This window comes from Erinaceus europaeus, chromosome 7, assembly GCF_950295315.1.
Source record: "Erinaceus europaeus chromosome 7, mEriEur2.1, whole genome shotgun sequence".
Taxonomy (NCBI): domain Eukaryota; kingdom Metazoa; phylum Chordata; class Mammalia; order Eulipotyphla; family Erinaceidae; genus Erinaceus; species Erinaceus europaeus.
This window is the reverse complement of record NC_080168.1, coordinates 25132646-25160364: the sequence shown is the minus strand read 5'-3', so window position 1 is coordinate 25160364 and position 27719 is coordinate 25132646. Positions and strand designations below refer to the sequence as shown.

Below are 27719 nucleotides of genomic sequence, written 5' to 3'. Positions count from 1 at the left end.
CGGTGCCTGCAGTACAAATCCACTGCTCCTAGTGGCCATTTTTCCTTTTTATTGGATAAGACAGAGAGAAATTGAGAGTGGAGGGGGAGAGAAAGACACCTGCAGACCTGCTTTACTGCTAGTGAAGCAAACCCTCTGCAGATCGGGAGCCAGGGGTTCAAACTGGGTTCCTTGCATGGGTTCTTGCCACTGTCTGGCCCCTAGTCATTTCTTTTTCTGATTTACAAATTTCCTATAATATAAATGTACAAACAAACAAACAAGCACCTTCGAAACATGCTCCAAGCACCCATTTCTTTACAATCTCTTCCTCCTACACAATTGCCTTTCCTTCACTGTAAGGCCAGCAAAGTACTTGTTGCTTTTTCAACTTGATTATCTTTACATGCCAAGTTTTTCCTCATGTTACTATTTCCTTTATTAGTTCTATGACTCCTGCTTAAATAACTCCCTTCCCGTCACGTGACTTTTGTCTGTGAATAGAAAAATAACTGTTAAGTTCAAATACTATTCCTGCTATGTAACATTTTTCTCTGGTCCTTCCAATTAATTTAATGTATTGTAGATAAGATAGAGGAAAGAGAGGAAGTGAGAGAAGGAGGGAGAAAGGGAGAAGCCAGAGTACAACTATATCCCTGGTACCAGGGACATAACTGGGAGCTTCAGGCATGCAGATCTTTACTGTACAAGTTGAACTATTCTGCAGACAGCTTCTATAGTCCATCATAAAAATTAATAGACTATTAGGCTATAGCAAAGTATTATGATCAAGAGTATGTGTTTATTTTCTTCTCTTCTCAGCTCTATGAAATCCTCAAATGCTCAAATCTTTCCCTTATTTATGCTTCCAGAACTTTTTACTAGATTAAAAAATAATATTCAATACATTGCTGTTACTGGTTAATAACAGTGATTCATAATAAGTAAATAATGACTGAGAGAGTGAGTATTTGGTAAATGAGTTCAGTTAAGGAGGTACAAAAGAAGTGAGCTGTAGCCCTAGGTAGGAGATTGCTGAAGTAGGTTTCTTTGGTGGTACATGTTTTTTATTTTGCTTTTGGGTTTTTTGATTTCTTGTTTGCATGTTATTGCACAGTAATTACCTCAGTGTTTGATTATTTAGAAAAAAGAAGAAAAAGTCCTGAGTAAGGCAGTTACTCAACTTTGGGAAACCAAAGTTGACTTTGAATCACTATGGAAATGCTTGTGGAAGCAAAGCTTTGGAAAGTATAGGGGAATGATCACATGACAGCACAAATAAGAAGGTGTAACAGAAGTGTAGATCATGTATTCCTCTAAGGACAGGTGAAAACAATTGGGGAGATACAGACTGGAAAGACAAGAAGGGGAGCATGTGTGAAGCTTTCTAGCTTCGTCTACTCCAGAAACCACATTGCTTCTACTCTGTTCTTATCAGGGAGCAGTAGCTTGTTCCAAAAGCCTATGAAGGTGATTGTAATGCTGTCTCCATCTTGGCCACAAAGCAAAAGGAAAAGCAGAAAGCTGGACCATCCTTGCTCCATCTTTGTGAGAAAAGTTATAAGGGCAGGAAGAGGATAATTTAGGAAGAGCTGTAGGAAATGCTCTTTCCACAAGTTTGCTCTCTGATTTTTCCCACTCCAACACCTACACATTGCTCTACTTGATGCCAGAATGTGCTGTGCAGGCAGAAATGAGGACACTTAATTTTATTTTTATTTAACCCGGTTACTTGTATTAGTATCATTCTCTTTAGTGTATTATTTTTATATTTATTTACCATAAACTCTGGCTTATGGTGGTGTGGGGGGTTGAACCTGGGACTTTGGAGCCTCAGACATGAGAGTCTGTTTGCATAACCATTCTGCTAACAACTTTCACCCCTGACTTTATTTCTTACATAACAATCCTGGGTGGACAACTAGGATGTGAGATGGTCTGTCCTTTTGAGAGTTAAGCAAGGATTCAGACATTTCCTGTTGACGCCTTTACTTTGTCATCATAACCTTAGAGTTGTTAGAAAGGTAAGGGCCAACAAAGAACTCATGGAAGTTGTGTTGAACCAAATATATTCTTCTTCTAGCGTTTGCCCTTCTTCCGTAGCCAGTCAACAGCGTCAGGTAGAGCCTGACGTAAAGTTTCGAGACCTCCTTTGAATCTGGAGAGGTGGCAGTCGTTGACTATGTGGGTCATAGTCTGTCTGTAGCCAAATATATATATATATATAAATGAACATATCACTTTTGTTCACATTCCATTGTTTGGAACTGATTGATTTGAAGAGACATAATATTAAAGAAGCTTAAGAAATGGATTTCTGGGGCTAGGTGGTAGGGCACCTGGTTGAGCGCACACGTTACAATGCGTAAGGACACGGGTTCAAGCCCCCAGTCCCCACTTGCATAGGGAAAGCTTCACAAGTGGTGAAGCAGGTCTGAAGGTGTTTCTCTGTTTCTCTCCCTCTCTATCTCCCCATTTCCTCTCGATTTCTGGCTGCCTCTAACCAATAAATAAATAAAGATAACAATAAGAAAAATAAAAATAAATGTATTTCTGTTTGATGCTCAAGAAAAAGGAGAGAGATTTTAGTAAACTACTAGCAACCTCAGTTATACCAAGGAAAAAAACTGTAGTAGATTTAATATACTTTGACTCTTTGGACCAAATAGCTGACAATAATAATTCTTCTAGTATGCTATATAGATAAAGCTATACATCATAATTTCAGTATTATGTTAAAATAATGACTATAATAAATATATGATTTTTTATATTTATTTTATTTATTTATTCCCTTTTTTTGCCCTTTTTTTTTATTGTTGTAGTTATTATTGTTGTTGTCGTTGTTGGATAGGACAGAGAGAAATGGAGAGAGGAGGGGAAGACAGAGAGGAGGAGAGAAAGATAGACACCTGCAGACCTGCTTCACCGCTTGTGAAGCGACTCCCCTGCAGGTGGGGAGCCGGGGTTCAAACCGGGATCCTTATGCCAGTCCTTGTGCTTTGCGCCACCTGCGCTTAGCCCGCTGCACTACAGCCCAACTCCCAAATATATGATTTTTAAAATATTTTATTATCTATTGAACAGACAGCAAAAGAAATAAAGAGGGGGAGAGATAGAGAAAAGAGAAACACCTGAAGCACTGTTTCACCACTTGTGAAGCTTTACCCTGCAGGTGGGGACCAAGAGCTTGACCTAGATCCTTACACATGGTAATGGTGTACTCTGCTGGGTGAGCCACTGCCCGGCCCACGTCATATGATTTAAACAATAAACTAAATTGTAAAGATATGAAATAAGGGGTCCAAGTAGTGAGGCATCTGGCTGAACACACGTGCTACTGTGCACAAGGACCCACGTTCGAGCCCCTGGTCCCCAACTGCAGGGGGAAAGCTTTGCAAATGATAAAGTAGTGCTGCAGGTATCTCTCTGTCTCTCTCCATCTCATCTCCCCCTCCCTTTCAATTTCTGACTGTTTCTGTCCAATAAGTAAATAAAGATTAAAAAATAATTTACAAATAAAGGAAATAAAGCAGCACTTACCGATCCATTTTCTTCAAGTGGTTACAAACATCAATTAAATTGAATGATTACATTTGATTATCTTCTGTGAATGGAATATTGTGACACAGATGTTACACCAATTATTTCTGCTATATGTACCAAAGAATCAACTTACCTGTTTTTTTGTTTTTTTCTAAAAAATAAAAGGTAATAACTGTCATGGAACATCAGATTCTCATGACTGTCAAAGTTTTGAATTTTTCAATGTATGAGTACAACTTGTCCTTAAGAGTGAGAAGCCCTTTTGCCTTTGAGAGTAAGTAGCAAATTAATCAAGTTTTCATGGCACCAAAGCACATTTTAAAATGAAGAGATCCTAGTAACAGTGATCTTTTCTTTAAAAAAAAAAAAAAAAAGGCATCTAATGGTCAGTGATGCTATAGCCTGCATGTGAAGAGAGTTGACACACAAAAATTCAACATGGCTGAATATGGAGAAAGATTCCTCTGAATCTTTTTGTCATTTTTTTCTGAGATAATAAAGGTCTCAACCAGCTTTAAAAAAAATTGCAGTTAACAACTTTGACTCTATTTCTTTTCTCACCCACTCCCTGCTCTCAAGGACTCCAGTCATACTATTTGCTCAGTGATTACTACAGAAGGCAATCTGATACTGAGACAGTTGTAGTCTCTGTAAGAGAAATTAAGAATTCACTAAAGCAAGTACTTTAGTGAGGGGATGCCAAAGCTTGAGTCATTTAGAAACATTGTCAATAGACCTCTAGGAAAGATCTAGTAGTAATCATTCTTGAATAAACCTTAGAGGGGCAAAGCAGTCCAAAAGGCCCTTTTCCAAGACAGACTGTTACGGTATTAGAAAGTTCTTGACTGGGAACCAGTGTGTAAATCTTTTTTTGTTTTGAGTTCGTGTACTGCTTTTTGGCATATTCTTCAGTTTGGAGTAGGCTCCGTTTGTGGAGATTCAGAATTCTAAAGAAACGTTTATAAAGCAAGAGAAATGACAAGATGCCATAATGTGCATACACACTCACATGTAATGCAATTATACAGATGTACAGCTAGGGATTTTTTTTTTTTTTAGTTACACACTGTGAACGTGTAATCTGAATTGAAGAGAAGGACAAACATACTTCATTAAGCTCTGTAGGGAGATAACTATTACTGTTTAACTTTTATATAATTTTCTCATTAGAGGGCTGAGTAATATATGGAATCCTTTGACGCAGGCTATTTATTTATAGTGATTGAAGTAATGGCAAATCTAGCTTGATGGTAATGTTTTTGGCATCCAGTACCAACTGCAATCTCATCCCCTGCCTCAGCATGTCTCCAGAGTCCCTGTCATCTCTCAGCTGATACCTGCAGTAGCCTATTTCCCATACAGCCTCCATTCAGTGTTTCAAGCAGTTGCTTCCACCATGCTTGCAATTATTTAAGCCTACTTTTTTTTTTGGTTAACTAAGATATGTTTGGTGTGAAACCTTTATGTTTTTTGAAATGCCTGTTTGTTTATCTCAACATTTTGGTAGCCTTCCTAGAATTGTGCTTTATTCTAAAATTGACATTTTTATGTTGTAAGTTGTCTTTATTGCCCCTTGGCCAGGTCCGACTTGCCTGACTTGTCTAGAATGGTTCTATTTTTACATGAAGCTGGTTTTTACCTCTGGACCCACTGTGTAATTCTGTCATATCTGTGCTTTTCTTATATTGCCTTTCACATATAGTATTGGTACATTTATCTTTGTAGAAAATTAACCATCATTGATATTTGCTAGAAATTTTTTTCCTGCTTCAAAAACCAACTAATTATATACATTTCAGGCCTGGAGGATTTAGCAAATTTATGTCATAGCATATCACCTCAGGAGTTTGACAGAATCTGAGTAACAAGCCATAAAAATTGACCTTGTTTCTAGAATTCACCCTGAGGTACAGAAAGACATGCCTGTTCAAAAAGATAAATCAAATAGTATATGAGAACTGACCCAGTTGGATCAAGATGCACTTGTGAGGGAATTCTAAATAAGCCTTCTGCACCTTTCGGGCCCAACTCAGCTGACAGAATAAACTAGACTACTTTCAAGTTAACTCAGAATTCCCCCGAGTGACAATTAGAGCCAGCAGTGGTACCATACAACATAGCACACAGTCTGTCCTAAATCTAACAAAAAGGGAAAAAAATAAAAGAAGAAATTTATCTGTTTTCTATGACTCAAGCTTTACATTTTTATCTGACTCATGCTTTACATTTCCTTGGAAGAAAATTAATATTTTATGTCATTAACTAGATGTTGAACTCTTCTGAGATTAATAGTTTAGAATCTTTAAAATGCATATATTTTATAAATATGTGTGGTTCACTGAGTTTATATCCACATGTCTCCTATTGTGTCCTCAGTTACTACTTTTGCTCTACCATTTGGTAGCATATAGCTCTCACAGATACTTGCCTTCTTCAGCATAATGTGAACTGTTTGTGGTCAGAAGCTCTATCCTTTTTTTTTATTGTTTTATTTTATTTCTTGCCTTTTGTTGTCCTTGTTGTTTTGTTGTTGTAGTTATTATTGTTGTTGATGATGTTGTTGTTGGATAGGACAGAGAGAAATGGAGAGAGGAAGGGAAGACAGAGAGGGGGAGAGAAAGACCGACACCTGCAGACCTGCTTCACCGTCTGTGAAGCGACTCCCCTGCTAGGTGGGGAGCCAGAGGCTCAAACCAGGATCCTTAGGCCGGTCTTTACGCTTTGTGCCACCTGCGCTTAACCCACTGCACTACCGCCCGACTCCCTCTATCCTTTTTTTGTTTAAACTTTGAGTCAAGGAAGTACTTCAGGCTCTTACTCATATACATGATCACTGAGAAGCCTTATTGATCCAATTTTTGTTATGTTTTATTTAGAAATGAAGTAAAGAGAAAAGACAGGAGTTGGGCAGTAGCGCAGCGGGATAAGCGCACGTGGCGCAAAGCACAAGGACCGGCATAAGTATCCTGGTTCAAGCCCCCGGCTCCCCACCTGCAGAGGAGTCACTTCACAGGTGGTGAAGCAGGTCTGCAGGTGTCTATCTTTCTCTCCCCCTCTCTGTCTTCCCCTCCGCTCTCCATTTCTCTCTGTCCTATCCAACAACGACGACTTCAATAGTAACAATAAAACAAAAGGACAAAAGGGAATAAATAAGTAAATATTAAAAAAAAATTATAGAGAAAAGATATGGAGCGGGGAGAAACACTGTAACTCTGTTCCACCATCCATGGATGAACCCTACCCCCATTGCCGACCATGGTGTTCCTATGGAATAAATACCAGGACTTGAATTCAGACACTTGTGCATAGCCAGGCTCCAGGTCTAGTCTATGAGTTACCTGCCAACCCAAGATTCTTCACTGTAATCATCGCTGTATTGCTAGTACCTATCAGAATTCTTGGTGTGAAGCTGGTATTCAGTAGATGTTTATTGAATAAGACTCAAACAAAGCAGGGCCAGGGAAATAATAGCTCACCATTATAACACAGGACTTTGCATGCCAGAATCAAATTCCCAGGTTTGATCCCTGGTGCCACCATATGCCAGAACTTAATGGTGCTCTGGTCTCTCACTCATAAGAAAGAAAGAAATAGTTTTAAAAGATACTCAAGGGGAGTCAGGCGGTAGTACAACGGGTTAAGCGTGTGTGGCATAAAGCATAAGTAATGCGAAAGCATTCCGGTTGGAGCCCCTGGCTCCCTACCTGCAGGGGAGTCATTTCACAAGCGGTGAAGCAGGTCTGCGGATGTCTGTCTTTCTCTCCCCATCTTTGTCTTCCCTTCCTCTTTCCATTTGTCTCTGTCCTATCTAACAACAACGACATCAAATAACAATAATAACTACAACAACAATAAAAAACAACAAGGGCAACAAAAAGGAAAATAAATAAATATTTTTGAAAAAGATATTCAAGGGCCAGGGAAATAGTGCAGCCTGTCAAGAGCACCAGCTTGCATGTCTGAGGCTACAGGAGACACAGGTTTAATCCCTGGTGCTACTACATGCTAGAGCTGAGCAGTGTTCTGGTCTTCTTTCTGTCTCCCTCTCTCCTAACAAATAAAACTTAAAAGTAAAAAATGATGGGGCTGGGCAGTGACACACCAGGTAGAGCGCAAATGTTACAACCCACAAGAACTGGGTTTAAGCCCCTAGTGCCCATCTGCAATGAAGAAGTAGATGTCTCTCTCTATCCCCCTTTCTATCTTCCTCCCTGTCAATTTCTATTTGGCTGTATCTGAAAGAAATTGAGAGAGAGAGATAAGAAAGGGAAAAAGGAAAAAGGAGAGAAGCAGAGGGAGGGAGAGAAGTTGAAAATATTTTTAAATAAGATACTCAAAGCATAATAAATTGATGATTAATACACCTGTATTGATGACTAATACACCCTGTATAATTTCTCTGCTTTGTTTCTTAGATCTCACCTAAAAGTGACATTATCCATCATTCATCCTTTTCCTTTGGACTTATTTCCCTCAACATGACCTTCTAGTTCCATCCATGTTGTAACAAAGGAGAACAAATCATCATTTCTGGCAGCTATGTAGTATCAGTCATGTATATATGCCACAACTTCTTCTTTCTCCCTTATAAGTCACTCACTTTTTTTTCATTATTGCAGAGATTGTTTATGGTTAATAATAAAATACAGTAGTTGGTACATGTGTAAAATTTCTCAGTTTTCCACATGACAATTCAACCCTCTCTAGGTCCTCCTCTGCCATCATGTTCCAGGACCTGAACCCCTCCCCTCCCCATCCCAGAGTCTTTTACTTTGGTGCAGTACGCCAAACCCAGTCCAAGTTCTGTTTTGTGTTTTCTTATTTTCAACTTATTATTATTGTTGATTTAATAATGATTGACAAGATTGTGGGATAAGGGGGGTACAATTCACACAATTCCCACCACTAGAGTGCCATACCCCCTCCATTGAAAACTTCTCTATTCTTTGTCCCTCTGGGAGTATGGACCAAATATCTTTATGGGGTGCAGAAGGTGGTAAGTCTGGCTTCTGCAATTACTTCTCTGCTGGACATGGCTCTTGACAAGCAGATCCATACCCCTAGCCTGTCTCTACCTTTCCCTAGTAGGGTAAGGTTCTGGGGAGTTGGAGTTCCAGGGTACATTGGTGAGGTCGTCTGCCCAGGGAAGTCAGGTTATATGCCACAACTTCTTTAACCACCCAATGATTGCTAGACATTCAGCTGTTTCCAAATGAATCTGCTATATGACTCAGCAATTCCTTTCCTATGCTTCTAAGCAAAGAGCACAAAGACACGAAGAGATCTGTGTACACATCCATATTTGTCTTGGTGCTATTCGTAATGCTACAAAGTCTCTATTCAGTCACCTAGTGACTGGCACTTAGGCTATTTCCATGTCTTGGCTATGGCATCTAATGCTACTGTGAACAGAGGGACACACATACCTTTTCAAACTAATCTTTTCATATTCTTCAGATAAATCCTTTGTAGTGACAGCACTGGATCATGTGGTATGCTTATTGTTAGTTCTTTAAGGAATTTCAGTATCATAATGGCTTCACTGATTTGCATGAGATGATTTTCAGTCTGAAAAGCGTAGATGCAGAACCTCAGTAACATGATTTGCATTTATGGAGAGAAAAGTGTTCACCAAAGTAAAGAGTCAGAGCAGCTGAGATAAAGTGGCAGGAAACAGAACAAATGGAATGCTGTTTATCATGGCCCACAATTTCACCTTCCCTTCTATCATATTTATCTGTAAAACAGTCACAAAAGGGAGTCAGGCTGTAGTGCGATAGGTTAAGCGCACATGGCACAAAGCACCAGGAGCTGCTTAAGGATCCCGCTTGGAGCCCCCAGCTTGAAAAGGAATCCCTTCACAGGCGGTGAAGCAGATCTGCAGGTGTCTATCCTTCTCTCCTCCTCGGTCTCCCCTCCTCTCTCAACTTCTCTCTGTCCTATCCAATAACAATGACATCAATAGCAATAATAATAACCACAACAACAATAAAACAAGGGCAACAAAAGGGGGGGATAGCCTCCAGGAGCAGTGGATTCCTGGTACAGGCACCAAGCCTCAGCAATAACCCTGGAGGCAGAAAAAAAAAGTCGCAAAAATTAGCACATAAAGAATTTACACTTCTCCATTTATGCTTGATGTCCAGTTCTTTGATCTTCTTCTTTTTATAATCATCATTTTCTTCTCCAACTTCTTGTATTTTATTTTTTCTCTTAGGTTCCAGGGCCTTACATACATGATAAAATCTTTAAATAGCCTCCTTCAGGTCAGTGGCTCCATTCTTCCTTAGAGAGAGTTGAGAATGGGAGATATAGACACTCAGAGAGTAGGGAAACCACAGCACCCCTCCACCATCTATGAAATGTCCTCATTGCTGTATGTGGTGCTTCTTTGTTGTGCTTGGCCTCAAGCCCATGGCCCTATGCGTGGTAAGCTACGTGCTCTTTCCAGCAAACTATTTCCACACCCATTGTTTTATTGTTTCACCTGAATCATGGCCCTATTCCCATGTTGTATATATATGAAATACACACCCATCCGAAAAGATCTGTGAATATCTTTGTTTATAGCAGGCCAGTTTATAATAGCTAAAGCCTAAAGCAATCTAGGTGTCCAGCTATAGATGAGTGACTGAGAAAGTTGTGGAATAAATATATATATATGTTATTCAGCTGTGAAGAATAACTAATTCACTTTCTGCACCCAATCTTGGATAAAACTTGAAGGAATCATGCTGAGTGAGACGAGCCGAACAGAGAAGGATGAGTGTGGAGTGATCTCACTCACAGACAGAAGTTAAAAAATAAAGAGCAGAAAGAGGAAACACAAGATGGAACTCATACTGGGTTTGATGTATTGCACCAAAGTAAAGGACTCTGGGGTGGGGGGAAGAAGACTTTCAGGTCCTGGCTCACGGGTGGGGGAGAAAGACTTAATTCTTGGGGTGAAAGTGTTTTCCAGAAAACTGAGAAATTTAACATGTATCAACAACTGTATTTACTCTAAACCATTAATCCCCCCTATAAAAATATAAGTTAACAGTTCTAGAAGGAATTTTGTTGTCAAGTAATTATCATTTTTTAGTTATTTTATTGGGAAAGGGAGTCAGTGGTTTACAGCACAGTGTTGATACATAAGCACAATTTCTCGTCTCTCTCTTATGGATGTCTGCAGACACTGTCATCCCCCAGCAGAGAGTTCAGCCGAGCCAATGCCTTGCCTTAGTGAACATCTTTTTTTTAATATTTATTTTATTTATTTATTCCCTTTTGTTGCCCTTGTTGTTTTATTGTTGTAGTTATAATTTTCATTGTTGTTAGATAGGACAGAGAGAAATATAGAGAGGAGGGGGAAGACAGAGAGGGGGAGAGAAAGATAGACACCTGCAGACCTGCTTCACCACCTGTGAAGCGACTCCCCTGCGGGTGGGAGCCAGGGCTCAAACCAGGATCCTTATGCCGGTCCTTGTGCTTTGCGCCACCTGCACTTAACCCACTGCACTACAGCCCGATTCCTTATAGTGAATCATCTTAAGTGTTATAATTAAAGGATCTAGTGCTAATATTTATGACCTAAACTTTTCTTTGGAGTATCTGTAATTCTATAGAATACTTATCAACTTCATACCAAAACCCTTAGACTTGCAGTGCTTTATCGTATGACACTGGACTAGATCTGACAAGAATCAGATTGCAAACTGAAAAAAAAAATTAAAACAAATTCATTACTTGTCAACATGCAAATTGTAGTTGTTTCCTTCTCAAACTTGTGTCCTAATGCTTACTTAAATTTTTAGTAAAACTATTGTGATTGGATTTATTCTTATGTGGTAAGAGAAAACTGTTAATGAAATCACAACGTATTTCTTTAATGATTCAGTTGTCACTTGCATGCTTGTAAAAGTAACTCTCAGGATTGATGCCAAGTTTAAGTTTACACATCTATTAAGTGAGAGAGCCAGGCAAACCTAATTTTAAGGTTGCAAATCTATTATTTATTCTCCTATGGCTGCAGTACCTAGGTTCAAGCCCTTAAATATGTTTAGATGAGGTTAGCACAATGGGGCATTTTAAATATTACGTTAATATTTGGTGTGTTTATAAGGTGCAATGTTCTTATCAAATGCAAAACACAGCTCAGAAGTAATTCACAGTTGTGAAGTATATGTTTATGTTGTTCATGGTCTTCATAAAATGCACTTTACACAATTTGAATATGGTAATTGGTTATCAAGAGTTATGCTTATGAAGTGTTTTTTACTTTTTATTTATTATTAGATAGAGACAGAGAAAAATTGAGAAGATAGGGGTAGATAGAGAGGGAGAGAGACAGAGAGCCAGCTACAGCTCTACTTCACCACTCGTGAAGCTTTCCCCCTACAGGGGACCAGGGGCTTGAACCCGGGTATTTGCTCAATGTAGTGTGTGCATTTAATCAGGTGTGCCATCACCTGGCCTCTGGCTTGTGGAATCTTTCTCAATAATATTCTTTTCAGTCTCAATCCCACTCAATTCATCCCATTATTTGATGAAAAGAACAGGCAATGCAAAGTATATTTGTGGATTTGATTGGATCTTATTCTGAGAATACCGAAACCGAGTTTAATTTATTCTCCTTGACTTGAGTGTTCTCTCACACTCTCACTCTCACTCACTCACTCTTTCAGAGTGTGTATGTTTGTGTGTGTGTGTATGTGTGTGTGTGTTCTCACATTTTGTGTTTATAGTGACCCACCCCAAAGTGTTATTTCCTTTTTCAGCTTCAGATAAAAAAAAGATCAAACCCACAGTCCCCACTTGCAGGAGGGAAGCTTTACTAGCTGTGAGGCCATGCTATACGTGTCTCTCTTCCTGTTTCTCCCCACCCCTCTTAACTGAGGTACTCTAACTGGGTCTTTGTGAAGGGTAAAGTAAGTGCTCTGCCAGGTAATCTATCTTCTAGCCCCTGGATTTAGTTTTATATATGAAAGAAGCCATATCATTCATTCTATTGTTAAAATAGTCAAATACAAATCATAAAATAATAACTAGTAGACATTTATTGAAAACTTTCAACTTGTCTGGAACTGTGCATTATTTACATTTTATTATACAATCCTACTAAGAACTTAATACTGACATGTTTTGTACTTCGTGTCCATCATCACCAGAAATAATTATACAGCCACACTATGAATTCATAGTGTGTGATGAAGATGTAGTCATCATTAGAGGTATCTTACAATGAATCTAAAAGAGTAGAAAAGATATGAAGCAAATATCTTGACTTTTCCACTTAAAATTTTCACGTTACCAAGAACTGATTTCTCGACTTTTTTTTTTTTAAGATTTTATTTATTTATTAATGAGAAAGATAGGAGGAGAAAGAACCAGACATCACTCTGGCACATGTGCTGCCAGGGATCTATCTCGGGACCTCATGCTTGAGAGTCCAAAGCTTTACCACTATGCCACCTCCCGGATCACGATTTATAAACAACAAAAAGAAGGAATAGAGTGATAGTCATTTTATTAGCAAGTATTTAAGTATAGAATTCCTTAGCATTTATAAGCAAAATTAAAATATGTATTTCACATAAACTTTTTAAATTTTTATTTATTATTGGGTAGAGACTGAGAGGAGAGGGGAGATGCAGGGAGAGAGATAGAGAGACACCTGCAGCCCTGCTTCACCACTTGTGAAGCTTTCCCCCTGTAAGTGGGGATCAGAGGCTTGAACCTGGATCCTTATGCACTGTGTGTGTGTTTAAACAGCTGTGCCACCACCTGGCCCCACATGAACAGAAGTTTATGTTTAGACACCAAAAGTTTCTGATGTGTAGTATTTGTGTAAAAAGAAGCTGTAGGCTGGGCAGTCGTGCCCCCAATTAAGTGCACATATTACCATGTGTGAGGATCTAGGTTCAAAGCCCTGCTCCCCACCTATAGGGGCAAAACTTCAGAACAAGCAGTGAAGCAGGTCTTCAGGTCTCTCTCTCTCTCTCTATCTATCTATCTATCTATATATATCTTCTGCTCCCCTCTCAATTTCTAGCTGCCATATCAAAAGAAGAAAAGGAAAATGGCGGCCAAGAGCAGTGGATCCATCTTGCAGGCACTGAGTCCAGTGATAACACTGCTGGAAAAAAAAAAATCAGTAGAAGGCATAACATGAATCTAGTAGAAAAGGGAAACAATATCCATGACTGGTTTTCTATTTTTTTCATCCTCCAATATGTATCAGTAAAAACTTATAATCACAGTGTTTGCATTGCACTGGCTTGTATTAATATTACAGGATGAAAGGGCAGAACATAATGGAAAATGGCCTGGCGGTAGTGCAGCAAGTTAAGCGCACATGGTGCAAAGCGTAAGGACCAGCTTAAAGATCCCTGTTCCAACCCCTAGCTCACACCTGCAGAGAGGGGTCACTTCACAAGCTGTGAAGCAAGTCTTCAAGTATCTGTCTTTCCCCATCTCTGTCCTCCCCTCCTCTCTCAATTTCTCTCTGTCCTATCTGGCAATAATGACAGCAATAACAACAATAATAATAACAACAGCAAGGGCAACGAAAGGGAAAAAACGGCCTCCAGGAGCAGTGGATTCGAGCAGGCACCGAGTCCTTGGAGATAATCTTGGAGGAAAAAAAAAATGGCCGAGCCAGATGCATTATAAAACTGAAGACATGTCTGTCTGGCAGACTGTGTTTCTCCCTTGGGTTTCCCAAGTTTTCATTGTTTCTTGTCTGTTCTTTTTCGGCCAATTTTTGAGGATATTTAATGCTGCCTAATAATAAGTATAATCAAGGACTATTCTCTGCCATGTAGAATCTCTAATGTTGTAATTGAAAGAAAAAGAATGAGGTTTATGATTACATGGAAATCCCAGGAGAAGAGTTTTGCTCCACTAAGTAGCATTTCATCAATAATCTAGATATTTAATTACTTATTTGAAAGTTACTAGTTTAGAATTATTTGCCACAATCAGCCCACGTCTAGCTTCAAAATGATTTAAAGAAAATCATAGTTCTGGGGCTAGGCAGTGGCGCAATGGGTTGAGTACGCATGGAGCAAAGCACAAGGACTAGCGTAAGGATCCTGGTTCGAGCCCCCGGCTCTCCACCTGCAGGGGGGGTCGCTTCACAAGGGGTGAAGCAGGTCTGCAGGTGTCTATCTTTCTCTCCGCCCTCTCTGTCTTCCCCTCCTCTCTCCATTTCTCTCTGTCCTATCCAACAACACAACAGCTATGACAACAATAACTACAACAAGGGCAATAAAATGTGAAATATGGCCTCCAGGAGCAGTGGATTCATAGTGCTGGCACTGAGCCCCAGCAATAACACTGGAGGCAAAAAAAAAAAAAGAAAGAAAGAAAAGAAAACTATAGCTCAATTTGAGCTATTTTAAGCAAGTATAACTTTTGTCATTGGTCATTATGAATGCCAGAGTATCTAAAATAAATATTCTGGGGAAAGGTGATGATGCACCTGGTAGAGTGCACACATTATAGTGTGCAAGGACCTGGGTTCAAGCCCCCAGGTCCCACCTACATGAAACTGCAGGTGACCTCCCTCTCTCTCTCTCTCTATTTCTTTCTCTCCCCACCCTTCCCTCCCTCCTTCCCTTTCTATATCCCCATTCTATCTAAATTTCTCTGTGTCTCTATCCAAAATGAATACAGACAAATTATATTTAATTATTAAAATAAATATTCTAAAGGCAATTTTGAGATGCTTATAAACTGACCAAAGAACAGTTACAGTACAAAAGAGGTTTTTACCAGACAGTGGGTCATTTTATACATCCTTTTGAGATATTCCTGGCCCTTCACATAAACTCATGCGCAGTAGAGAAATGGAATGTGCCCAGGAAGCTGAATGAAAGCAGCCTACGGACTTCATCACCTCATCGTGATTATCCTGGACTGCAGAAGTCATAGATTCTGTTTCAAATTGTGAGAGTAATCATGTGACACGGCAAACTTTAGTGTCTCTGTTAAATTTGGTAAAATGCCATTTTCCAAGTCCTATACCCATCAATTCTAGTTTGTCATAGGTAATTGGGTAAAACCATTTCAAGGTACAGTGATCATCAAAGAACATTTCATTTTAATGCTTTTCAAAGTTTTCTGGAAATGGTATTAAATAGTTTATCTTAAACGTATTTCTATTTATTTATTTATTTACTTACTTATATTTACTGCCACCAGGGTAATCACTGGTCCTTGGTGCCAGCACTACAAATTCACTGCTACCGGGAGCTTTTTTTTTTCTTTTTTATTACTTTGGATAGGACTGAGAAATTGAGAGGGGAGAAGAGATAGAGAGGAGGGAGTCGGGCGGTAGTACAGTGAGTTAAGCACAGGTGGTGCAAAGCGCAAGGACTGGCATAAGGATAATGGTTCGAGACCCTCGCTCCCTACCTACAGGGGGGTTGCTTCACAGGTAGTGAAGCTAGGTCTGCAGGTGTCTATCTTTCTCTCCCCTCTCTGTCTTCCCCTCTCTCTCGATTTCTCTCTGTCCTATCCAACAACAACAACATCAATAACAACAACAATAATAGCTACAACAATAAAAACAACAAGGGCAACAAAAAGGGAATAAATAAATATTTTTTAAATTAAAAAAAAGTTTTAAAAAGAGAGAGAGATAGAGAGGAAGAGACAAAAATAATACCTGCAGACCTGCTTCACCACCCACAAAGCGACCCTTGCCAGTGGGAGCAGGGGCTCAAACCCGGGTCCTTGTGCATAGTGATGTGTGCTCTTACCAGTGTGCCACTATCTGGCCACTTAAAGATATTTCTAAACCTGCATGTCAAGTGATCTCTGTCATGTGTGCTAGGTATAATTCAGATTGAGTAGTTGGTGTTATTTTTCATATGCACTCAGGAGAGCTAGAACTTGTATCTGAGTTTTTCCGTGAGGCTTAGAAATTGGGTTTCAAAACTATTCTCTCACCAATTGAGAGAATAGTCAAAATATTCATAGCTGACAAAACCTATTCTCCTGTGTTCATCTCCCAGTGGGGAATGGATGATTAGTTCATTATACAATAAATATACAGTTCAAATATACAATAAATATTTGAAACTCAAGACTGACTGACAATTTGGTTAGTTTTTATTTTACGTGGGTTCTACACATCTTACTTTTGCTTAACCCTTTTCATACTTTGTAAGAAAAAATATGAAACTCCAATTAAGTAGTTAGAAAGTTAGAAAATGCTTTCTGTTTTTAGTAAGCTGTTTCTCTGAGCTTCATCCTTAGCCCTGAATTTGCCCTAAGGGTGGGTGGGGGGGGACTCTTTGGGAACTCAAAAAGACAGCAGAACTGTCAGCAATATTTTCTTCTTCTGCGCGTGTCTACCTACTTTCTGGTTTCTCTCCTTACATGTTAAAAGAAATGTGACAGCTGTACTTTATTTCTTTGTATCTGCAAGCCTTCAGGGCATAAGTGCTCAGGAACTACTGTTTAGTGCACTTAAATAATACATCTGCCACTACTTACTATATAGAACAAAAATACAGAAACTTCAGAGCACATAAAATGATTTTTCTCCTGCAGTTTTCAAGCAGAGATAAACGTATGAAATGTCAGTGTGCACATACGGTTTCATAACAATTCTTAGGAGAAACAGGCACACCTTCAACATAATAAGTCATTTCTCAAATTAAGGTCACTCATTTTTTTTGCAACATTTGCTTGAATGGTAATTAAAAGAATATTCTAGGCAAGATGGATAAAAAATAATTTTTAATTTTTTTTAAAAATGAATGTTGCTTTTTGGCAAGAAAGCACAATTTATTAGAACTTGTTAAACTTTGATCAATCTGAAAGATACAGAATCCAAAGGATTGTTTTATAAAATATTTTATATATAAAATAGGTCTGTGGCCAGGCGATGGCATAGCTAGTTAAGCACACTCATTACAGTGTACAAGGAAGGTCCCAGATTCAAGTCCCCAGTTCCCACCTGGAGTGGGAAAGCTTCACAAGTGATCAAACAGGTGTCTTACTGTCTCTTTTCCTTCTTATCTCCCCTCCCCTTTCAGTTTCTCTCTATCTCTAGTCCAATAACAAATTTTAAAAATATATTTTTAAAAATAGCTATATCTATTTAGTATTCTGTCTATGAAGAATATTCTGTCTACATGAAGAATGTACATGAAGCTGTTGTATTTTACTTTGGTTACTAGACAAGACTGCTTAATAATAAAGGGCAACAAAAACTGGATGGTATTAATAAAATCTAGAACTAAAAATTCTGATTTTTACACAAGATTTTTCTCCTAACTCCACAAGATACACAAGATTTTTCTCCTAACTCGCCCTCATCTTAGTTGAGAAGAATTGACACCTGTCATACAAAGCATATTATTCATGATAGGCTAATCTTAAATTAAATATTTCATTGATACAAATAGATATTTGAAATTTTCATACTAAAGATAAATTATATACCCATAAGTGTTGGACTATGTCTTTACGTTTTTCATTGCAGTTTATTATGAATCATAAATCTGCGTTTTGGACCTAGAGCATTTCTTTTTGATTTAATTCTTACTTAGTTGTCCTTGTTCACATTGTCAAGTTAAGCTTTTGAGAGGAGTGAGAGAAAGATCAGGTAGGTTTTCAGTTGCTTTAACAAACAATATTGCATAACAGATGTCCTGCTGTTCGGTAAATAGAAAAGGATTTTGTGATAGAGAAAGAACTTTTCCCATTATACCTTAGAAATGGAGTATAAGACATCGTCATACTTCTCAACCTTCCTTTTATAGATCTGGAGAAAACTGACATATATCAGCTTTCTTATAATTTCCAATTCAATATTAACAGTTTTCAGAGAGACTCAGATTTAAAAAACAGAAACAAAATACTATTTTAAGGATTCAGGTTCAAACCACCAGTTCCCACCTACAGGGGGATATTTTCACAAGTGAAGAAGCAGTGTTACATGTCTCTGTCTTTATCTCTCCTTCTCTATGCCTCTCTTTCCTCTCAACTTCTCTGTCTCTACACAATAAATTAATTAAATATTTATTTACAAAAAAACTATACATCTGAAAAAGAAAAAGAGGGGAACTGTACCGATTTTTAATTATTTGAAGAGTGGAAATTATTTGTAGCCTTCAAGACATTTATTAAAATTTTAAGTGAAATTGTTCATAGACTACAGACATTTCAAAAATATCATTTTGTGACTGTAGGTGGGTATAACTAACAGTGTCACCTTTGATTCCAAAAGTCGTTCCCTAGAGCAGAAAGAAGTCTTTCCAGGTCATATTTTCTGTCAAAGTAGTTTGTTGATAGAACAATGTGAATTCTAAATATTCTGATTTCCTAACATGTCACTTGATAGGTGGTTAGATTACCTGCACTTAAAAAGCCTGACAAAGTAGAAAGTGATGTCTGATTAGCATCCGTATTTTCATGGGGAAAAGTTGTTTTTACCAGGTTTATATTTAGGTATATAATTCCACCTGTTATCAGATTAAGTATAAAAGGAACATTATCTGAATCATTGTAACATGTTAGAGCTTAGGAAGCAAATATACTTTATTTGTAAGTCTGACGTTAATTGAAGTTGGCATGGCTATCCCACCATTATTCCTTCCAATATACATTTTTAATAATTAAAAAGAAATAGCCCAGGGGTCGGGCTGTACTGCTGCGAGTTAAGGGCACATGTACAAAGCGCACGGACCAGGTAAGGATCCTGGTTCGAGCCCCTGGCTCCCCACCTGCGGAGTGGGGGGGGGTTCGCTTCACAAGGGGTGAAGCAGACCTGCAGGTGTCTTTCTCTACCCCTCTCTGTCTTTACCTCCTCTTTCCTCTCTGTCCTATCCAACAACACAACATCAGTGGCAACAATAATAACAAGGGCAACAAAAAAGGGGGGAAAAATGGCCTCCAAAAGCAGTGGATTTGTAGTGCAGGCACCGACACTTCTTCTTCTAGCGTTTGCCCTTCTTCCATAGCCAATTAACAGCGTCAGGTTGAGCCTGATGTAAAGTTTCGAGACCTCCTTTGAATCTGGAGAGGTGGCAGTCGTTGACTATGTGGGTCATAGTCTGTCTGTAGCCGCAGGGGCAGTTCGGGTCGTCTCTGGCTCCCCAGCGGTGGAACATAGCGATTGAGGAGAGCCCAATCATAACGTGCTAGGCACCAACACTGAGCCCCAGCAAATAACCCTGGAGGCAAAAAAAAGTAGTCCCCAAATTTTCAAGTATTAAACACTAAGAAAATTGCTTTTTAAATAACTAATCTCTTGGATCGACCTTCTCGTGGTGCATCCCATGAGTACCCATTCATTGGGGAAACTGACGATCCTTCCTAGCCGACTGAATCCACATGGATCCCAGTCACTTTCAAAGCCAGCAATAAGCAGCTCCTGACAGCTTTGCTGTTGACTGGCTACGGAAGAAGGGCAAACGCTAGAAGAAGAAGAAAAGTTGTATTAACAATTTAAGTAGATGATTGCCAAGTAACATTGTCTTCATTTAGCTGTTGGTTTTTCATGTTCAGAATGACAATTTATTAAGTGTCTGCACACTTAATAAATTGGACCTGGCACAAGGTTGAGCACACATTACCAGGACCCAGGTTCAAGCCTCTGCTCCCCACTTGTGGGGGAAAGCTTCACAAATAGTGAAGCAGTTCTGTCGATATTTTTCTTTCCTTCTTTCTCTCTGTCTCCCTCTCTTATCTCAGTTTCTCTCTGTCCTATCAAATTAAAGAGACAAAATATGGGGGAGAGAGGATGGCCATAAGGAGTGATGGATTCATTGTGCAGGCACTAAGCCTCAGCAATAAACCTGATAGCAATAAAATAATGAAACCATTTAATAATATGGATATTTTAACTAAGCTTTTCTGGTAAAGGGAGAAAAAGAAATCAAATCTTTAAAATAAGGATGTAGAGTGTGCCAGGTGGGTGGTGGTGTACCTGGTTGAGCACACATGTTATAGTGCTCAAGGACCCAGGTTCGAGCCCCTGGTCCCCACCTGCAGGGGGAAAGCTGTGCAAGTGATGAAGCAGGGCTGCAGGTGTCTCTCTGTCTCTCTCCCTTCTCTACCGCCCTCTTCACTGTCAATTTCTGGCTGTCTCTATCCAAGAAATAAATAAAGATAATGATTTTTTTAAAAAAACAAAAAGGATGTTGGGGGTCAGCTGGTGGCACACTTGATTGAGCACAAACATTACAGTGTACAAGACCTGGGTTCAAGCTTCTCGTCCCCACCCACAGATCTGGGGAATAGTGAATAAGTAGTGCTCCAAGTGTCTTGCTCCCTCTTTCTATATCCCTCTCCATTCTCAATTTTTTTCTTAGACCCTATCCAAAATTAATACTGAAAAATATATTTTAAAAATAGTAAAATTAACAAATAAATAATTATACTGGCCCAGGATAAAATAGTGTGATCCAGAAGGTCACAATCTGAATTTAAATAATCTCTTCAGTTCTTTAGCCATATGAGGATGCCACAGCAGCTCAGAAAAAACACAGACCTTCTGTAAATCTTATGATGCACACTTCCCATCTGAATTTGGTGTTTTGGAAGTTTGTATGGTTAATCTTAGAGTGCTCATTCAGTCCTAGATATATGGGGGCAGATGTGCAAGTGATTCTTGTTATTATACTTACCATACTTTCAGACTTCTGTTGTTATTTAACAATTTCAAAAAGACTTCTAGTGATGACTGGTTTTCTCTCTCTCTCTCTCCTCTAGTTTGAATTGAACATCTTTAAAACTGAAAGGGTTGGGATAGTGACTTTGTCATTTCTAGGCTCCATGGAGAATTGAGTTTGTTTTTTTTATTTTTTTATTGTAGTTATTATTGTTGCTATAGATGCCATCGTTGGGTAGGACAGAAAGAAATGGAGACAGGAGGGGAAGACAGGGGGAGAAAAAGACCAACACCTGCAGACCTGTGTTTTTAAGGGTATACTCAGAGTAACTTGTATACATCACTATTTCCACTCAGCTACTCCTTTCCTTACATTTTCCTACCTAATTTTCTTCAGGGTTATTTTATACTGAAGTATTACTTGACTCTAGTGTACAATCAACATTGTATGTCAGAGAAAGTCAGTGGTACCTTTAAGAACACAGCATTGTCTTAGATTAGTTAGCATTGACCCTTGAGCTTAGATCCTCTTGAACTGCAAAGAATATTTATATGAATTTTTCTGTCATCTGGTTCTGCACTTATGCTTTCAACCAGTCATAAATGACCTTTCACTGAATCTATTGATGAGAACCCCAGTAAGATGAAGAGATAAACTATAAACTGTATGTGGGTTTTCTTCTTCTGCCATTAGCACAAGGACTACACTGTACTAGGACCAACTCTACTGGTAGATTGATGATAATCTTATATTAAAATGATAGATACTAAAGCAGGCTGGTGGCATACTGGTTAAATGCACACATTACCATGAGTGAGGACTGGGGTTCTAGCCCCCACCCCCTGCTTCCCACCTGTAGGGGGGAAGCTTCATGAATGGTGAGGAATGTTTGCAGGTGTGTCTACCTTTCTTTCTCCTTCCTATATTCCCTTCCACTCTCAATTTCTTTATGCCTAATCAAATGAAATAGAAAGCAGGGGTTGGGGAGAAATGTCTTCAGGGAGCAGTGGATTTGTTGCATAATTACTGAGCCCCAGTGATAATGCTAGTGGCAATAAAAAATTATAGATACTATAGTTACCTGTTCATATTTCAAGTGGGATAATCATGTTATTTAACCATATTAGCACTGCTTCTTAAAATTTATTTTATGGCATGCCAATATTAAAGTTTGTTATGAATTTGCTCTATGTTGATATTAATTATATGATATCAGATTTCCCAAGAGTGATGGCTGATGTTTTTACTTTGTCATCACAGGAGAAATCATAGCGGATTGAAGAATGGCAGATGACCGGAAAGATGAAGCGAAGGCGCCTCACTGGGCCTCAGCTCAACTAACTGAGGCACCTGCACATCCACACCCACCAGAGATTAAAGATCAAGGTGGGGCAGGGGAAGGACTTGTCCGAAGTGCCAATGGATTTCCATACAGAGAGGATGAAGAGGCTGCCTTTGGAGAACATGAGTCTCAAGGTGCCTATGCAGATACCAAAGAGAATGGAATCAATGGGGAGCTGACCTCAGCTGACAGAGAAACACCAGGTAACTACAGAATCGTCTTTCAATAAAGCTTGGCTTTCGCTTTGAAACCTGTTTAGTCTAACCGTGAATCAACTTTACCAGTGCTGTTCTTTCACAAGGGCTAGAACTCCAATTCCAGCCATTCTTCAGAAATTGATACTGAAAAGACAGAGAAATCACCAGAGCTGACCTGACATCCCTCAGATTCAGCTGCATTCTCAGTCTCATCCCCCTACTTAGTTTTTACCACTTTATTTTTTAAATTTATTTTTTAAATAAAAATTATCAACAAGACCAGAGGAGAAGAGGGGTACAATGCCACACAATTCCCACCACCAGAACTCCATATCCTATCTCCTCCCTTGAAAGCTTTCCTATTCTTTATCCCTCTGGGAGTATGGACCTAGGGTCATTATGGGGTACAGAAGGTTGAAGGCCTGGCTTCTGTAATTGCTTCCCCGCTGAACATGGGCGTTGACAGGTCGATCCATACTACCAGCCTGTCTCTGTCTTTCCCTAGTGGGGCAAGGTTCTGGAGAGTGGGTGGGGGGTCCCAGGGTACTTTGGTGAGATTGTCTACCCGGGGAAGTCAGGTTGGCATCATGGTAGCACCTGTAACTTGGTGTCTGAGTTTTTATCACTTTAAATTTAGTAAACAAGTGACTTAGTGTACATATCATTTGCTTGAAACCTTAGCATTTCAGGTTACTGAAAACTGCACAAAATAGTTTCTTACTGATTCTTATAAGTCATAGTGAGCCTAAATCCAACTGATTGACTGTTAAAAAGCACATTAGTCTTTAGGGCAGAAAGGAATGCATAGCATATCCACCATCCTTCAAAAAGAGAGATTGAGAGAGGATGAGAAAACAGACACACATACAGGAACCACTTCATATTACTTGTGTAAGTTTTTAAGACCTAGTATCCATATGATTGAAGGAAAGCATAATATTCTTTAGTACAATTTACTCAAAATTACTTCCCTTCTTTTATAAGTCTATTTCCATAAATATTTTCCTTCACTTTGTCACTGATGATAATATCATTATCTAGAACTAATGTCACAAGAAACCCTAGCCTGCATTGTGCTATTCTTCACCGTTGCTTTTCTTTTTCTTTTTCTTTTTCTCTTTTGCCTCCAAGGGTTATTGCTGGGGCTCAGTGCCTGCATCATGAATCCACTGCTCCTGGAAGCTATTTTTTTCCCCTTTTGTCGCCCTGGTTGTTTTATTGTTGTTGTAGTTATTATTATTTTTATTGCTGTCATTGTTTTTGGATAGGACAGAGAGAAATGGAGAGAGGAAGGGAAGACACAGAGGGGGAGAGAAAGACAGACACCTGCAGACTTGTTTCACCACCTGTGAAGTGACTCCCTTGCAGGTGGGGAGGCGGGGGCTCGAACCGAGATCCTTAAGCCGGTCCTTGGAGCACAGTAATTTCACAGACCTGTTACCCAAAATATCATTTAAGTAAATTATAAGTAGTAAGAAAGATTATTGATCACTTTAAAACCACCCTTCCTTATTCACAGCTTGGGATCAGCAACACAAACTAGTTGTACATATTGTTAAATATATACAAGTTTTTAATAGGAAAATTAAAGACATTTCAAATAAGTAGCAGAGGTCACACAAGTATATAGTGTAATTTTTAATCCACTGATTCAACAAGCTACTGTAAGTAAAAAAGAAAGAAAAGAAAGAAGTCAAGCCATTATTGAGAATTTTCTACGTATAGGGTGCTCTGGTAGCTTATATACCAGGGTATGCACAAGGGATGAGCTTCGAGCTTTGTAAAGCAGATAATCTAGTAGCAGGTGTTAGTTATGTGCACACAGTGATTTAAATACAAAGCAAAGGGAATAGCATAATAGCTATGCAAAAGACTCTCGTGTCTGATGCTCTAAAGTCCTGATTTAATCCCCAGCATCACAATAAACCAGAACTGATCAGTGCATTGGTGTCTCTAGTTATATCCCTCATTAAAATAAGTGAATAAATTTTTATTTAAGGAGAAAAAAACAAAGTTCATAAATGTGCACAGAAGAATCCTGGAGCAACAAAGCAAATCCGTAAGAGGTGTAGCAGAGGGTTTTTCAAATACTCAAAAGTGTATTACAACATCTGTCAAAAATTGCATAAACTTCTAACTCGAGAGAGTTCCCAATTTCAACTTGAGATTAATGCTACCTCCCTGTTCAGGATGTCAGATCTTTGCAGAGTTGACTTTTCTGTGTTGTAGTGACTAAAAATCAGGTACCCTGCAGAAGAAGTCTATGTGGAACCAGAAAATTGAATAGCAGTATCTGATCTAATTCAAAAAAAAAAATTGCAAAGCTACACAATGCTCAGTAGAGACATATGTTCCATTAGTGAAGAAAAAAATGCTTTTGAGAATAATATCAAAATGTAGTGATACAGTTTCAATTTTCTGCACAGTTTGACCTAATTTTCCCAGTTCTATTTCTTGAAAAGACTCAACTTTCTCCATTTTATGTTTTGGGGGCCCTTGTCAAAAATTAGTTGACCACAAGTATAAAGGTTTACTTTGGGGTTCTAAATCTTACTCTGATAATCTCTGTATCTGTTTTTATTCCAATACCAGATAGTTTTGATTACAGTAGCCTAGTATATATCCTAGTATATCCTGGCCTGTAATATAATTACAGGCCAGGAACTAAGAGAGCTCCAATCTTTTCCTTTTTTCTCCAAATTGTTTTGGCAGCCCTAAGTATCTTCTGGTTCCAGATACATATTTGAAGCCTTAGTTCTAATCACCAGAAGAAATTTGACAGATCTTTGATAGCAATTGCACTAAATCTATATATGACTCTGAAATATATATATATATATATATATATATATATATATATATATATATATATATGTGTGTGTGTGTATATATATTAGATTCAAGACCATAGTTATCCTATCTTGCACTAAGATTAGGTGGGAGACTAATATTTTAAATTTCTTTCTAGCTTCTGCTTCTAGATTTTTTTACATGACTGACTAATGAGGCTGTGGGGCCTCAAATATGCAGGAGTTCCCATTCTGGACCACTTTTTATCCATCCACTAGGGAGAAATATACACCAGAGCAGCCAATTTCCTCCATTGCCATAGCATCTCCCATATAGTGCCAGGTCTCAAGCCTTGGTCAAAATTCATTGGCAGTGTAGGCATCCTGGCTAATTAGCTCTCTCCAAATGTGACTCAAAATTTAAAGCCAAGTCATAGAAATATAGAATTATTTGTTCATCTATAGTGTGGTTTTTGACACTTTGATTGTTTTCCCCTAACAATTGTTCATTAACATATCTTTTGGGGATCTATATAATAGAAACATGAAAAAAGAAATATAAGATCACTGAAAGTCTAACCACTTAGGAAAGTTATTGTTATTATATTGTTAACACATCATTTAAAAGTCATCTTCCAAAGCAGGAGTATTAATTATGATGACTTATAATAAACCTTTTCTCTCCTTTTTATTACTTATTTACTTCCTTTTTTTTTTTATTGCCACCAGGGTTATTGTTGGGGCTTAGTGCCTGCAGGATGAACCCACCACTCCCAGTGGCTATTTTTTTCTTGTTTTCTTTATTTAATAAGACAAAGAGAAAGAGAGACAGCTGCAGCACTTGCTCAACTGCTTGTGAAGCTTCCCACTTGCAGGTGGGGACAGGGTGCTTGAACATATGATAGGTCTTTGTATATGATAACATGTGTGCTCAACCAGATGTTTCACTGCCTGGTTCCTACTTAGTTACTTTCTTTTTTCATCTCCTGGACTTCACCACTCTGGGTCAATTAAAAAACTAAATATATATATATATATTTATTTATTTTAATATACATAATATGTATATATACACATATACATATACTACATATACATATATATACATATACATATGAGGTTAAAGCAGCCATAGAATAATGAGAACCCAAAATTGAAATTGAAATCACACACGTATGGACATCTCTGGTATATCTTAACTTTATTTAAAAAGCAAAAAAAAAAAAAAAAGAGGCTGCATTTTGACCTCACAGAGTTTCAGTTCTCAGTGAACATTATGGTCCTCGTCTCTTAAGTTTCTTGTTAGAGAGGAGGGACCAAACTAATATTAGAATTCATATCAAGCGAGATTATATCATAATGCTTATACAAAGGTAAATGCATGGATGCATAAAGTCTATACAAGCTTAGATGGGATATCATTTTAGAAAATGCAAAGTAGAGGGAAAGGGTGGTGGCGTACCTGGTTGGGTGCACATGTTACAATGTGCAAGGACCTGGGTTTGAGCCCCCGGTCTCCATCTGCAAGGGGAAAGCTTTGTGAGTGGTAAAACAGTGTTGTAGGTGTTTCTCTGTCTCTCTCCCTTCTCTGTCACTCCTTCCCTCTCAACTTTTCTGGCCATCTCTATCAATAAATAAATAAATATTAAAAAATTAAAAGAAAGAAAGAAAATGAAAAATAGCCCAGCAGACATTCTACCAGGTAAAGTGCATACGTTACCATGTTTAAGGCTCTGGATTCAGCAATAAGCATTGTACGGATGGACAGCACCAAAAGAAATCCTTGAATGCCAGTAGTGTTTTGGTGTTTTTCTCTCTCTCTCCCTCTTAAAACATAGAATAAAGATTGGGCTAGTGGATGGCTCAGTGGTATTGTATAGGCACAAAGAGATACTGTGTCCATTCCATGCACTGCATTAAAAAGAAAGAGGGGAGTCGGCAGTAGCACACCGAGTTAAGCGCACGTGGCTCAAAGCGCAAGGACCGGCATAAGGATCCCGGTTTGAGCCCCAGCTCCCCACCTACAAGGGAGTCGCTTCACAGGCGGTGAAGCAGGTCTGCAAGTGTCAATCTTTCTCTCCCCTTCTCTGTCTTCCCCTCCTCTCTCCATTTCTCTCTGTCCTATCTAACAACAACATCAATAATAACTACAACAATAAAAAAGGGCAACAAAATGGAATAAATAAATAAATAAATATTTAAATAAAAAAGGAGGGGAAATATAAAATAATTTTTAATTGCACTTTAAGGATAG

The 27719-nt window shown here is 38.6% G+C and overlaps 1 protein-coding gene across 32 annotated transcripts in view; it reads left to right on the top strand.

The window, feature by feature from the left end:
- The window catches only part of MAP2 (microtubule associated protein 2), a 321228-nt gene that overhangs the window by 216060 nt on the left and 77449 nt on the right, over positions 1 to 27719 (top strand). For all 32 annotated transcript variants that reach the window (XM_060194011.1, XM_060194010.1, XM_060194003.1 and 29 more), the window contains one exon: positions 22398 to 22682. In XM_060194011.1, the coding sequence (XP_060049994.1) occupies positions 22421 to 22682 (262 nt within the window). In that variant the 5' untranslated portion in view covers positions 22398 to 22420. The remainder of the gene's footprint in view (positions 1 to 22397; positions 22683 to 27719) is intronic.